We start from the raw sequence: 14,117 nt of genomic DNA, 5'->3' as shown, positions 1-14,117 counted from the left end.
TGATTTTTAACTATAGAGTGGCTAAGTATGTGTGGAATTTTTTGAAGCAGGAGCTCTAATGAGAAATTTCGTTACCAGGCTTTTCCTTGTAGATAGTTTTAAAAGTTTGTTTGTGCAGCCTAGGAAATTGGTCTATTCAGTTATTTGGATTGTTACTCCTTCAATTTCTATCTAGGAAATTTGGAAAGAAATAAATTGGTGCATTTTCCAAGATAAGGAAGATTTGGATGATAGACTGTGTGATTGAGTTGAAAGGGTCATTTCAAAAGTGGTGTCTGCATTGACAATGAGTCATAATTTATCAAATTTTTCCTTTAGTATGGCAGATAAGTTGATTCATTCTAGATGACCCTCTTCAAATTTAGGCCCATTAATGAGATTTTTAGGGAAAAGACTAATGGTGGTGGATTTTTCCACTCTGTATAAGAGAGACCAAAAAAAGGATGGGAGAAGATCAATTTTGATGGTGCTTCGAAAGGAAGACTGAGTATTTAAAGTGTTGGTGTGTGGCCTGGGATGATGAAGAAAAAATTTTGTTTAAAGGTGCTCAAAGGTTGCAGGACAAAACAAACAATGAGGTTGAGGTTCAAATGGTGCTTTTTGTTAATGCATTAGTAGCTTCTACAAGATAAGACTTTCCTAACCCGTTAATCTCCTCTATTCTATTTTGGTTTACTCATCTATGCTATTAGATTATCTGATTTATGCTTTCTGAACTGAATATGTTTATCAGACTGTAACATTGATCTTGATTATGATATTGATATTGGATAAAGATGGATTAGATCGACGACCTACCTAACATTTTTAAGTGTCGATCTAAATTCTATCGGGCTAGTAACCCGATAGCATATTAATGTCAATTCATTTATGAATCGGCATTAATATACTATCGGGGTATTAACTCGATAGCATATATAATGTTATTAGTTAGCAGGCTTGTTTGCTTTGATACCGATTCATTATCAGGTGTGTTTATATTGATCTGTTATCATTTACAATGGCACCGATTAGTTATCATAGACACCGAGTGGATTGGTTGACAGTCACGACCAAGTGACATCTTGGTCGGACATGTCTAAAAGACATGTCCGATCAAGGTGCCACTTGATCATGACTACCTTACTATATATACATCATTCAAAAGAAAGGGGATGACATTGAAATCGATACATGTTCATCCTCCATACCTGCAGCAAAAGAAAGACAATAATATTATTGTCATAGTCATAATACCAAAATCTTAAATACACCATCTTGCATATAACTTATTCATTAAATTGGAAATTGCAATAACATTTACATGGTATCAGAGCCACGTTGATCGAACTTGAGGCTATTCAATTTTTGTGAATAATTTAAGAACAAGGTTATATACTACATCACATTTCTCCAATGGCCAGCGCTATCAGATTCAAAGATAGACTCAGAGGTGGCGATGATTTTTCAGCCTGGAAGTTCATAATCTAGATGATCTTAAAGGAGAACAAAGTGGATTCATTTGTTCAAACTAAAAATGGCCAACCTGAAAATGAACCTGACAAAATAGCATGGATTGAGGGAAATGAAAAGGCCATAAAAATAATAGTTGATGGGGTGAGAAACAACATAATGCCCATCATAAGAAAACATCAGACAGCCTATAAAATGTTCAAAGCACTTGAAAGCACATTTGAGATATCAAATGCAAGTCAAACTCTGGCATTAAAATGAGAAATAAATCATATCACCATGAACAAGGGGGAGACAATCAACGCCTACTTTATGCGGATGTCAATTCTAAGAGATGAACTAGTAACTCTGGATTACGAGCTCCAAAGAAAAGAGTTAACACTCATTGCTCTAGATGGGTTGCCTAGTGGATGGAGTACATTCATCCAAGGCTTCAGTGCAAGGTCCAAGTATCCTAAGTTTGAAAGATTAAGGGACGATTGTCTCCAAGAAGAATCAAGATTGAAAAAGATGGGAATAAAACAAAAGAACATAGACGAATACCTTCAAGTTCTAAATACTAACACAAATAAGACAACCAAGAAGAAGCAATTTAGGAAGAGTAAGGGTCATCAAGGCAAGAACACTTCAAAGAGAGACCTATCACATATTCAGTGCTATAGGTGCGATAAGTTTGGGCACTTTATTGCAAAATGTCCAGAGAGAGCCAAACAAGCCACATTTGCCAGAGCAGGAAAATCTAAAAGAGAAGATGACTCCCAGAACTATGTCCTCTACTCAGCACTTACAAGCCATGCATAAAATAAGTCTAACTCCTGGGTGATCGACAGTGGCTCATCCAGACACATTACAGGGTTTAGAGAAGTGCTAAAATCCATGACAGAGGATAATGATGAGGAAGTAACCATCGGAGATGATTCCTCACATCCAGTTAGAGGAATTGGTCCCTGCACCATCAAACTGAAGACAGGCATATCATTGCAACTCGAAGGAGTACTATATGTCCTCGACATCAAGAGAAATCTAGTCTCCATATCAGCCCTAGAAGATAATGGATACAGAGTAACCTTCATGGAGAACAAGGTGTTGGCTTGGCCAAGAAATTCTTCCATCAAGAAAGCTAAAGTCATTGGTCAAAGACAAGGCTATTTGTATGAGTTGTGCACAAAGCCCAACCTAGCCCTAATTCATGAAGCAACAAATACAAATGAGGTTTGGCATAGAAGACTAGGCCACCTGAATTATAGAGCTTTATCATCTATGGGAAACCTTGTCACGGGTTTACCTAAGTTGTAGCAATATCATTCAGAGGCATGCAAGGGATGTGCCCTAGGTAAAAATATCAAGGGTGCCTTCCATAATAGTACTAGGAAGACAAGCAAAGTTTTAGAGTTAGTTCATTTTGATGTATGTGGACCAATGTTTGTTCCCTCTCTAGGAGGATGTTTGTATTATGTAATATTTGTTGATGACTACTCTAGGAAAACTTGGATCTACTTTCTGAAGTGTAAAGAGTCAGAAGAGATCCTTAGTAGGTTTAAAGAGTTTAAATCACTGACGGAGAACTACTCAAGAAATAAAATTAAAATCCTAAGGACTGATAATGGGGGGGAATACACATCAGAATTATTTAAAGATTTTTGTAAAAACTCAGGGATTAAGAGGGAGCTAACAATAATTTATAATCCTCAATAAAATGGGGTAGCTAAGAGGAAAAATAGGACAATTGTAGAAGCTGCCAAAGCCATGATTCTTGATCAGAATCTAAATATCAATCTTTGGGGAGAAGCAGCTAACATTGTTGTGTATATACAAAACAGATGTCCTCACTCATATCTTGAAGATAAAACTCCTAAAGAAGTATTTACCAAACTAAAGCCAGATATCAACCACCTTAGAATATTTGGGTGTCATGTCTATATACATGTACCTAAAGAGAAAAGACTAAAACTAGAACCTTCTGGAAAAAGGGGAATACTTGTAGGATATAGTGAAACATCCAAGGCCTATAGAATATATATACATGGTCGAAGAAATATTGAACTTAGTAGGGATGTAATCTTTGAAGAAGATTTAGCGTTCAAAAGAGCCCTAAGTACAATAGAACCTAAAATCTATATCCCCACTCCTAACATAGAAGAAGATCCTACTCCTGAGCTTCAGAGGGAGAATCTTGAGGAAACTATAGGTGAAACTCCAATCCTACCTAGAGAAAACCTCAAGAAAATACCTCTATGGGCCACCAAGACTGTAGCAGAAGCTCAGAAGTTTGCTGCTCCTTCAGGAACCTTCAGGGAAAGCAAACGACCTAATAAATTCACTAGCTATGTTGCTCTTATGAATGATCTCTCTAAAGCTGAACCAAACAATGTATCAGATGCACTTAAACATCAAGTATGGAAGGATGCCATGTCTGAAGAGTATCAGTCCATTATGAAGAATGATGTTTGGGAGATCGTTCCTAGGCCTACTAAGAAATCAGTTGTTTCATCAAAATGGCTTTTTAAAATCAAACATGCTGCAGATGGCAGTATTGAAAAGCACAAGGCCAGATTTGTAGCTAGAGGGTTCTCTCAAAGGGAAGGAATAGACTATGAAGAAACCTTTGCACCTATGGCCAGATATACCTCAGTAAGAATAGGACTAGCCATTGCAGCAGCAAAAGGGTGGAAGGTGCACCAAATGGATGTTAAAACAACATTTCTTAATGGTGAGATCTCAGAAGAAGTCTACCTAGAGAAACCTGAAGGATTTGAAATTCAGGGTGTAGAGTCTCATGTGTGCAAACTCAAGAAAGCTCTCTATGGGCTTAAATAGGCTCCCAGGGCCTAGTATGAAAGAATTGACACCTATCTCTCTAAACTAGGCTTCTCTAAAAATGATGTAGATCCAAATCTCTACTACAAACAAAATAAAGGTGATATGTTAATATTGATTCTATATGTTGATGACTTACTAATCACAGGAGAAGATCACCTCATAAATCAATGTAAGAGAGATTTATCTAAAGAATTTGATATGAAGGACTTGGGACTCCTTCATTACTTCCTAGGTTTGGAAATATGGCAAAATTCTAAAAATATTATACTAAACCAAGGAAAGTATACCTTGGACATTTTGAAGAGATTCGGAATGCATAACTGCAGACCTATGACCTCTCCCATGGAAACAAATTTGCATAAACTTAAGGAAGCATCAACAGAGTCACAATCCACTGAACCTACTCTCTACAGACAGATGATTGGGTCTCTGATGTATCTGGTGAATACAAGGCCAGATATCTATTATGCAGTCAATGCCTTACGTCAGTTTATGTGTGAGCCTAAGGAAATCCACTTGATTGCAGTGAAACGCATTATGAGATACTTACAAGGTACTCTAAACCTTGGTCTCAAATATGAGAAAGTCGATCTAGACCTACACGGATTTACAGACACAGATTGGGCTGGGAGTGTGACTGACAGGAAAAGCACTTCGGGGTGTTGCTTCAGTTTAGGATCAACTATGATTTCTTGGATCAGCAGAAAACAGTCTTCTGTAGCACAGAGTTCCACCGAGGTCGAGTACATTGCAGCTTCCATGGCTGCTCGAGAGGCAGTATGGCTTAGGAAGTTGCTTGTGGGACTATTTGGTGAACCCATGAAACCCACTGTCATCCACTGTGACAACCAAAGCTGCATAAAGCTTTCTATAAATCCAGTATTTCATGACAGATCTAAGCATATTGAGATTCCATACCATTATGTACAAGACATGGTAGACAAAAATGTGATCAAATTGGAATATGTTAGTACATGAGATCAGACTGCAGATATTCTAACCAAACCACTTTCCAGAGTGAAGGTTGATCACTTCAGAAAAGGTTTAGGTATGATAGAAAGGTAATCTGCTTTGTAAATAAGATGTTTAATGTGTAAACTTCTTTTGTCATGTTGAGACATTCTGGGTTTCACCCCTTGTGTTCATATCTAAAAGGTGACGATCTCTCAGATTATGAACACTTGTATGTAGACATCATAAGGTGACGATCTTATGATTCTCTAAACCAGTTATCATGTTGGATCTCTGGTATTTCATGGATGTGCCATGAATGGTGTTGTGATAAAACATTTGTATAAAATGTTTGTGCACATATCACAACCTAGATAAGATGAGAATCTAACCATCCTCATATGTTTATCCTTAGTATTGTGTGTTTAGGCAATACTGATATCAGGTGTTTAGGTGATATCTTGTCATAATGAAATGATGAATCTTGTATATCACATGGTTAGGTGATACTCTATGTCACATTCTTAGAGTGATGTTTTATATTTGTATATTATGTCCTGATGATACTTCATATCATATGTATAGATGATATATATTCTTGGAGACTAACATTATGGAAAAAGAAATGTGATGCAGGTTACTTTATCTATCTTCTAAAGCTAAGAGGGAGTGTTAATGCATTAGTAGCTTCTACAAGATAAGACTTTCCTAACCGTTAATCTCCTCTATTCTGTTTTGGTTTACTCATCTATGCTATTAGATTATTTGATTTATGCTTTCCGAACTGAATATGTTTATCAAACTGTAACATTGATCTTGATTATGATATTGATATTGGATAAAGATGGATTAGATCGACGACCTACTTAACATAGTTAAGCGTCGATCTAAATGCTATCGGGCTAGTAACCCGATAGCATATTAATGTCGATTCATTTATGAATCGACATTAATATACTATCAGGGTATTAACCCGATAGCATATATAATGTTATTAGTTATCAGGCTTGTTTGCTTTGATACCGATTCATTATCACCATGTGTTTATATCGATCTGTTATCATTTACAATGGCACTGATTAGTTATCATAGACACCGAGTGGATCGGTTGACAGTCACGACCAAGTGACATCTTGATCAGACATGTCTAAAAGACATGTCCGATCAAGGTGCCACTTGATCGTGACTACCTTACTATATATACATCATTCAAAAGAAAGGGGATGACATTGAAATCAATACATGTTCATCCTCCATACCTGTAGCAAAAGAAAGACAATAATATTATTGTCATAGTCATAATACCAAAATCTTAAATACACCATCTTGCATATAACTTGTTCATTAAATTGGAAATTGCAATAACATTTACACTTTTGGCTATTGAGTTGGCTTGTAACCTTAAAATTTTAAAACCTCATCTTGAAGGTGATTCCAAAATATTCACTGATGCAATTTCAAGTGGATCCTCCCAATATTGGCGAATTAATAAGTTTGTTTTAGTTATTTGTTCAAAGTTAAATTCTTTTCAAGACTTTCATATTTCACATATCAAGAAGGAGGGAAATGGGGTGGCTAACACCTTTTCTAATGTGGCATGTGACTTGGACCCCCATGTGATCCAGTGATGGAACAACTCAGGTGGGGAGGTGACTTGGCAAGCAAAGTTGGCACGAGTCACATGTGATTATTTTTTGAGCTCACGGTATTGCAATATTTTTTTTGTCCTCTAGGCTTGTACTCTGTGAAGATTTTATTCTTTTATTATTAAATTTGTGTTGTCGCCTTAATTTGTCATAATGATAATGGTTTGTGGGATTGGTTGTAATTCAGGTGGCACGTTTTCCGGTGTGGGAGAAGTCTGAATGCATTTATTTAGAAATTTATATATTTGGCTTGCATTGTGTAGTTTCCTTTGCTCATTGTGAAGCTTGTGTGAAGTGTTTTTTTCTCTAGTTTGAGTAGAGTTAACTAGTTCTTCTATTTTGTGTGGCAATGAAGAAAAAATTTACTCTCCATTCCACCAAGCAACAATTGCCTTTCCTGGGTGGCATTTCTGACAAGCGAATGGGTGGCATTCTTCTTTGTGATGAGGATGATTTCCTTGATATCATTAAGCACTTGCTAGGTCGGGAGTATCTAGTTTCCTGAATATAGGTATATAACTAATATGGACATTGTTTCCATTTTGGTGGCTTGGGGATTGATGTTTGGTACTAAGGTTGAGGTGGAATGGGTGATGAAGGCCTGTATACCTTCCCATTCACTTTGTGATTTAGTTTTCTTGATAGGGAGGTTGGTTCTTGGACAAGGATTCAGGCGACCCTTTGGAGAGGGTGTAATGATAGACCAAGTTAATGTGGAATATCGACCATTCCTATTGTGGAGAGATGGTGTGGATTGTGTAAAGAGGACAAATGAGAATCGGAAGGCATGGGAAGATTTGATTGTTTATGTTCATTTTGCAGAAGTTGAAAGGGAAATTGCTTGAGCAACAAAGAAAAAACAAGATCGTGGCAAAAAGGTGGATGTAGACTTTGTGGAGGGGCCAAGGTATGTGTCTGGATAGCGAGAGAAATGAAAGGGCAGTGGGTGGTGAAGGTTGATACTTCATTGGCGATGGCCTAAGTGGAGGAATTTGCAGAGTGCCCTAGTTTTGGAGGTATGAAGGTTTGGATAACTGCATTTTCTATATTTTAATATACATATACTCTGTTTTTATAGAATTTTGTAATGTTTATATTATGTAATTATGTCTATGAATTTAGTTGTAGAGTCGGTTCTATAGGTGATAAAAGCATGGCGATCGATATGGGATCACCAATGTTGTTTTGTCTTTAGAAATCATTAAGTGGTGTTAGGTGGTAGTTTGTTTTCAATGCCAATTAGTTGAAGATTATAGGATTGTGGGGTTGCAAATGTTGTGGGTCTGGGGATGCTTGCCTGTATTAATTTAGGCTTTTTGGATCTTTTGTACACTTTATATTTTTTAATATTAATAAAAAATCTATATTATCGATCAACAAAAAATATCAAGAAATGAAATAGTTAATAATTGGTACATAAATGTATACTCTAACATAATAAAATGCAATCGATTATACCCTTAATTAGAGAGATAATATGTTATCATTTTTCAATGTAGATCGTAGCACCGAAAAAAGTGATCTTAAAAACTTATAATCAACAATGCTAGAGTCTTCAGATAACTCTCGACACACACTAAGCTTTGACTTCTAGGCTTAAAAGTGTTAAACGCTCAGAATTCACTGACATTATCTAAACTTAATATATTATTTAGTATGTATGATTTGAAACTGACCATCAATGAATGTTAAACAATTTCAAATGAATTTTACCATTGGGAGCCACGTTCACAACTCTTTTTGGGCCTGTTCGAATTTATAAAATACAATTTTATCTGACCAAACTTTACTACATACCAAAAAAAAAAAGGTCGTATGCAATGACCTCTCGACCAGATTATCAAACCAAAATTAAGACAGAAAAACAAAAAACATTAATATGGTAGCGTTGTCTGCGTTAAAAGTCAGCATTCATCTGCCAGTATTCATTGAATATCAAGTCACAAAGGCTCGCTGTGTGTGTATATAGATTCGCCATTTCAATTGTTTGTTCGTCAATCACTTCCTCATTCAATATGAGAGTAAATAGCCAAGTTGCTATGGATGGCTTGTTAATGGATGCCAAATAGTTTGGAATGAATCTTTACTTGTTGGGAGCCACGTTCATACTTTTTTTGTCTATTTGAATTTATAAAATACAATTTTATCTTATCAAAGAGTACGACATATCAAGAAAAGTCGCATACAATGACGTCTTGGTCAAATTTTCACACCAAAAGTAATAAATACATTTGACATTTGGCTGATGAATTAAATGCTTTAACATATATCTTTTTTTAAAAAGAGAAAATTTATTTTTTATATATAAACCAATAGAAAGACAAACAAATGACAATTTTACAATCATATAAAATAAAAAATTAAACATTATTATAGAAATTTTGTTCAAATTTTTTAATTCTATATTATAATTGATTAAATTATTGAAAGAAATTGAAGACATAAATATCCATACCTTGAAGGAACGTAATAATGTTAAGAAATGAAATATTTAATTATTGGTACATTATGTATTCTAACATAATGAAATGCAGTTGATTATACCCTAATTGGAGAGAATATATAATCAGTTTCCAATATGAATGCTGTCGATGAATGCCAAACAGTTTGGAATGAATCTTTACCATTGAGAGACTTAAACACCACACACTAACATATTAAGCTCAGAGAATCTCAGTCAAATCTGAATGTTTAATATTAAAAAATATCAATAAAATCTGAGTGTTTAATATTTTTAAGCCCAAAAATCAAAACTTAATTTGTGTGATCCTTACCAAAATTAGCACACATTCATAGGCAGAACCGGAATCGTTGAATATCAAGTGACAAAGGCTCGCTGTGTGTACATAGGTTCGGCATTTCAATTGTCTGCTCGTCAATCACTTCCCCATTCAATATGAGAGAAACAAATTCTTCATCATTTTGCGCTGCATAAGAATTCAACAAGACGTGTGGCCTTGCTCCCTCTCTGATCCACACTAGCTCCTCAACCACCTCCTTCATTGTCGGCCTCGTCTCCCCCTCCACGCTCAAACACTTCATTGCTAAATTGGCCAATTTTTCCATTGATTCCATATTCCTCGCCTCCTCTAAAGTAAACCTAGAATCCAAAATTTCAGTCAGATCCTTCGTCTTCATCGTATTGAGGAAATAAATAGCCAAGTTGCTCTGATGTTTTGTTCTTTCAAAGGAAAGAGGCTTCAGCCCTGTCAAAAGCTCCACCAACACAACCCCAAAGCTATAGACATCACTCTTCTCAGTAAGTTGAACTGTCTGAATGTATTCAGGGTCCAAATAACCCATCGTACCTTGCACATGTGTGGTGATGTGTGTTTGGTCCATTGGCACCAGACGAGACAATCCAAAGTCTGCAATTTTGGGGGTATACACATCGTCCAACAAGATGTTTGAGGATTTCACATCTCTGTGCACAATGGGCATTGATGCAGCAGAATGCAAGAATGAAAGCGCTTCTGCAGATTCTGTAGCGATGCGCAGACGGGAGTTCCAGTGAAGGTGCTGCTCATATTTGTTGCCTTGTAGATGATCAAAGAGATTTCCGTTGGAAATATATTCATAAATTAACAAGGGGACTGGAGACTCCAAACAGCAGCCCAACAACTTCACCACATTTTTGTGATTTATCTGATTCAGAATAACAATTTCATTGATAAAATCATTGATTTCTTTAGAATCAATTTGTTTGGAATTAGCCATCTTGATAGCCACAAGAATCCCATTGGAAAGAGTCCCTTTGTAAACCTTCCCGTAGCCACCCGATCCCATGATCAAACTTGGAGAAAAATTGTCGGTTGCTTTCTCAACCTCATCCAAGGAAAAGATTCTCATGCCATCTACCTGTGATAAAATTAGTTTCTGCAAAAGATTACCTCCATTTCTATGAAAGTTGTTCTGCTTGACAAGCTTGGCCCTTCTACACCTCAAAATCAATAACACAATACCGCCGCCTATAAGCATAGCCACTAGCGTCACGCATACTCCTGCACCCAGAACACAAAACAAGATTTAAAATTTTTAACATTACAGGAAACAATCCATACAATTTTTTCAAAGCCGCAAAACAATAAAGTAGTACCTATGGCAACGGGCAAAGGCTGAAACTTTCCCATAGAACAGCGGGTACCATCCTCAGTGCCATCTCCGTGGCCTTTGGCGCAGGAACACTTGTACGAGCCATTTGTGTTTTCGCATCTCCCTCCCTCTGACCAAGGATAACAGTCATTCAAAGCAGGATCTAAACATTCATTAATATCTGCAGGGTCGGAAGTAAAATCAGAAGATTCAATATGAAAACCATTCAACGGCTTATCTAATCTTGAAGTAAAAAAGAGCACAACAGAAACACATTACCTGTGCATCGGCTGCCATTGAGATACCCGTCTCCAAAGAAACCAGGTTTACAATTGCATTGATAACCCCGTCCTATATCATTGCACTCTGCCTCTGGAGCACACTGGTATGAACCCTTTGCTCTAGCTGTAGCGCAGGTGTCATTTGCAATACTCCAATTTAGACTTACGTAAGCAAAATTTAAGCTAAGGGTATCTGATTTAGAAATCAAATCCCAACTATTTTCATCAAGTATACCAGCGTAATTACATGATGTCTTGCTCTTATTATGCAACCAAGAGAAATCGAATACACCAATGACATAATCTGTATAATTTGAAGGCACGGAAGTTTGGCAGCAGCCATCCCCGTTGCAGTTAGAATAAGTGGGAGGATTAGTGCACAGAGATGCGCATCCACCTGAATTAGTGAAAATGTTGTCCTCAACTATGCCAAAGAAGCCCACAGCTTCACATCCAATTGCAACAAACTTGTTCTGTGTAGAAAGCCAGAAAGGCGCTTTGCTAGAAAAGGTAATGTTTGTTTTATTTCGGTGGCCTAGACAATTGGAAGTGGAAGCAAAGAATTGGGTTGCGTTAATGTAGAGATGGTCGTGAGAGAATTTCAAGATTTGTACTTGCCCTGAAGGAATGGACAGAAAGGGAATAGGCTGGGTACTTCCAGAGCTATGATTGTGTGTGCAGTTTATTTCAAACCCAGGCAGCCCACAATTACTGTTTCCATTTCCTGCAATTGAAAAGGGGTAAGGAATGTCCATTTCTCCACACTTGTCAAAGCATCCATCTGCTTTGAGAATATAAATTTCAATAAAATACCATATAAATACAATCCACTGAAATAGATTTATCCTTGATAAGATCGACATGAAGGTCTAGCCAAGTTGTCAGACAAAACAATCGCTTATTCCTCCATAGCAAACATTGTTCCCAATGTCCATCTTTTATGCTGTTGTTGAGGAAAATTCCTATGAATGTGAAAGATATACAATTCCAGGAAGACGCAAAGAGGCGAATATATTTACACGTCAAAGGAGACCAATCCTAGATGGTAACTGGTCGTTGAACGAAGTAACGGTAACAAATATGAATCCTGTTTTTTCCAATGGTTACTGGTCTTTGGATTCAGAAAAGTTCATCCACCAAATTACGAGTATTGTGCGGTGTGAAGTGGAACACGACAGTAGGTACCGTCAAACAGAGAAGAATTCGGCTTATGTTTTACCGTCAAAAGAGAAGAATTCATATTCGTAAAGTATTTTGTCTCCATTGAAGCCTTGTTTTACAGTCCCCGAGCAATACGGACAGATAAAATGCATATTTTAACGGTCGAACTTACTGCCATTCCTCTTGATTAAATACACGCTAAAATTAGTCTCCATGCGAGAAGTCTAGGCACGGCATAGACTTTGACTTGTGGAGGGTTTTGTTGTGAAATTAAGTGCGCTAAAGGTGGATTTAATTCCCTTGTCATATTCGGGGAGCTTCCATAACATTTCCAAGATACTTTTTAATTTCTTTTAATGTTTTTTTTAAATATTGAGTCAAATGTAAAAAATAGTTACAAAGAGATAGGTAATCAATAGGTTAGAATGCAAATTCAAATTGTTTTGGGTTAAATTATCTGAGTCTATTGCATTTTGATTCATGGATTATGGAAAACTGATCTCATTGATCAATAGGTTGTCAAGAAAATAAAGAAAGTATAGTAGTGCCATTAACAGTTCAATACAATTCATAACAAGTCGGAGGTAAGAGGAATAGAATCTGAAAGTCACTATACAAATCAAAAATCTTATTACAATGAAGTTGTCGTAAACATTGAACTTTAACATGAATTGTAAGTGTTTGGAGCACAACACCATTTTCATACAGCTATAGGATTTGAAATGTGATCTTGTCAAAGTGGTTATTGACCTTCACTTGTTGTTTGAGGACCCCCTGCAACTAAAAATGCAAGGAAACAATTTCGAAAATGATATCAAAGTAAAACTTTAGAATGTCAACTTTTTGATGAACATTATACTTTAAAAAAATGGCAAACATCAATTCATATATTAAGAAAAATGGCACATTTCATAGAAACCACAACAACATTGTTTTGAAGACCAAAGTCTAGAATAAATTCTTTCCAAGATAAAATATGATAAATATATATATATATATATATATATATATATATATAAACATGAATTTAAAACATAAATTTCCATTTTCTTTCACTCCATAAATAACCCAAAAATGTGCTTCAAACTTCCAATGTGGTGGTAGAGCATTTAACTGGTTGAGACATCATACATCTCAACCTATCACCCATAGGGAATTTAAAATCTAAGATTTACCAAGACATAATTTGACAATTAGCCTTAGTTATAGATCTCCAAACTTGAGCACTCAATTTTTTCATGTCTTTTGTTCTTAACTTACATTTTCATTTATCGTTTAGTCTTAAGTTTATAGACAAAGAAGGTATGAAACATAGGTAGATATTTTTTAAAGGAAAACACCCAAACTAAAATCTAGACAACCGCCACCAATATTTGAGGAAATTGCATCGCAAGGAAGTGGACCGCTTCATACAACGTCCATAGGAACCAACACTTTAACAAAAACAACAAACTCTTGAAACTTATTGTTACGATAAAAAAAATTCTTAATGTTTTTCTAACTAGCCCAATTTAGAGAATGGAATACACACGCATCATCAAACTATTGAACCTCATTATTGAATAGATAATAAGCATGCCTCAAAAGAACAACACAAGAGGATGACCTCAAGATGTTGCACTATTCTATCGACTACATAAATTACAAACCAAAACCGAAATCATGTTACAAGGAATAAATTTTCCAATTATGACATTTACAAACTTACTACCAA

At 36.1% G+C, this 14,117-nt stretch overlaps 1 protein-coding gene across 2 annotated transcripts; it reads right to left on the bottom strand.

Moving 5' to 3' along the window:
- Positions 1-9,540: 9,540 nt before the first annotated feature.
- Positions 9,541-12,191, bottom strand: LOC131042560 (wall-associated receptor kinase 5). Of its 2 annotated transcripts, none has more exons than XM_057975875.2 (3): positions 11,241-12,191; positions 10,966-11,142; positions 9,541-10,870 (listed from the first exon to the last, which is right to left on the bottom strand). In XM_057975875.2, the coding sequence occupies exons 1-3, from the start codon at positions 12,103-12,105 to the stop codon at positions 9,660-9,662; spliced, it is 2,253 nt and encodes a 750-aa protein (XP_057831858.2). In that variant the 5' UTR covers positions 12,106-12,191; the 3' UTR covers positions 9,541-9,659. The 2 variants fall into 2 exon arrangements, with proteins under 2 accessions (XP_057831858.2, XP_057831859.2); XM_057975876.2 differs by having other exon boundaries at positions 10,966-11,091.
- Positions 12,192-14,117: the final 1,926 nt, after the last annotated feature.

The sequence above is a fragment of the Cryptomeria japonica genome, chromosome 1 (genome assembly GCF_030272615.1).
Source record: "Cryptomeria japonica chromosome 1, Sugi_1.0, whole genome shotgun sequence".
NCBI lineage: Eukaryota > Viridiplantae > Streptophyta > Pinopsida > Cupressales > Cupressaceae > Cryptomeria > Cryptomeria japonica.
This window is presented reverse-complemented; position numbering and strand designations above follow the sequence as displayed.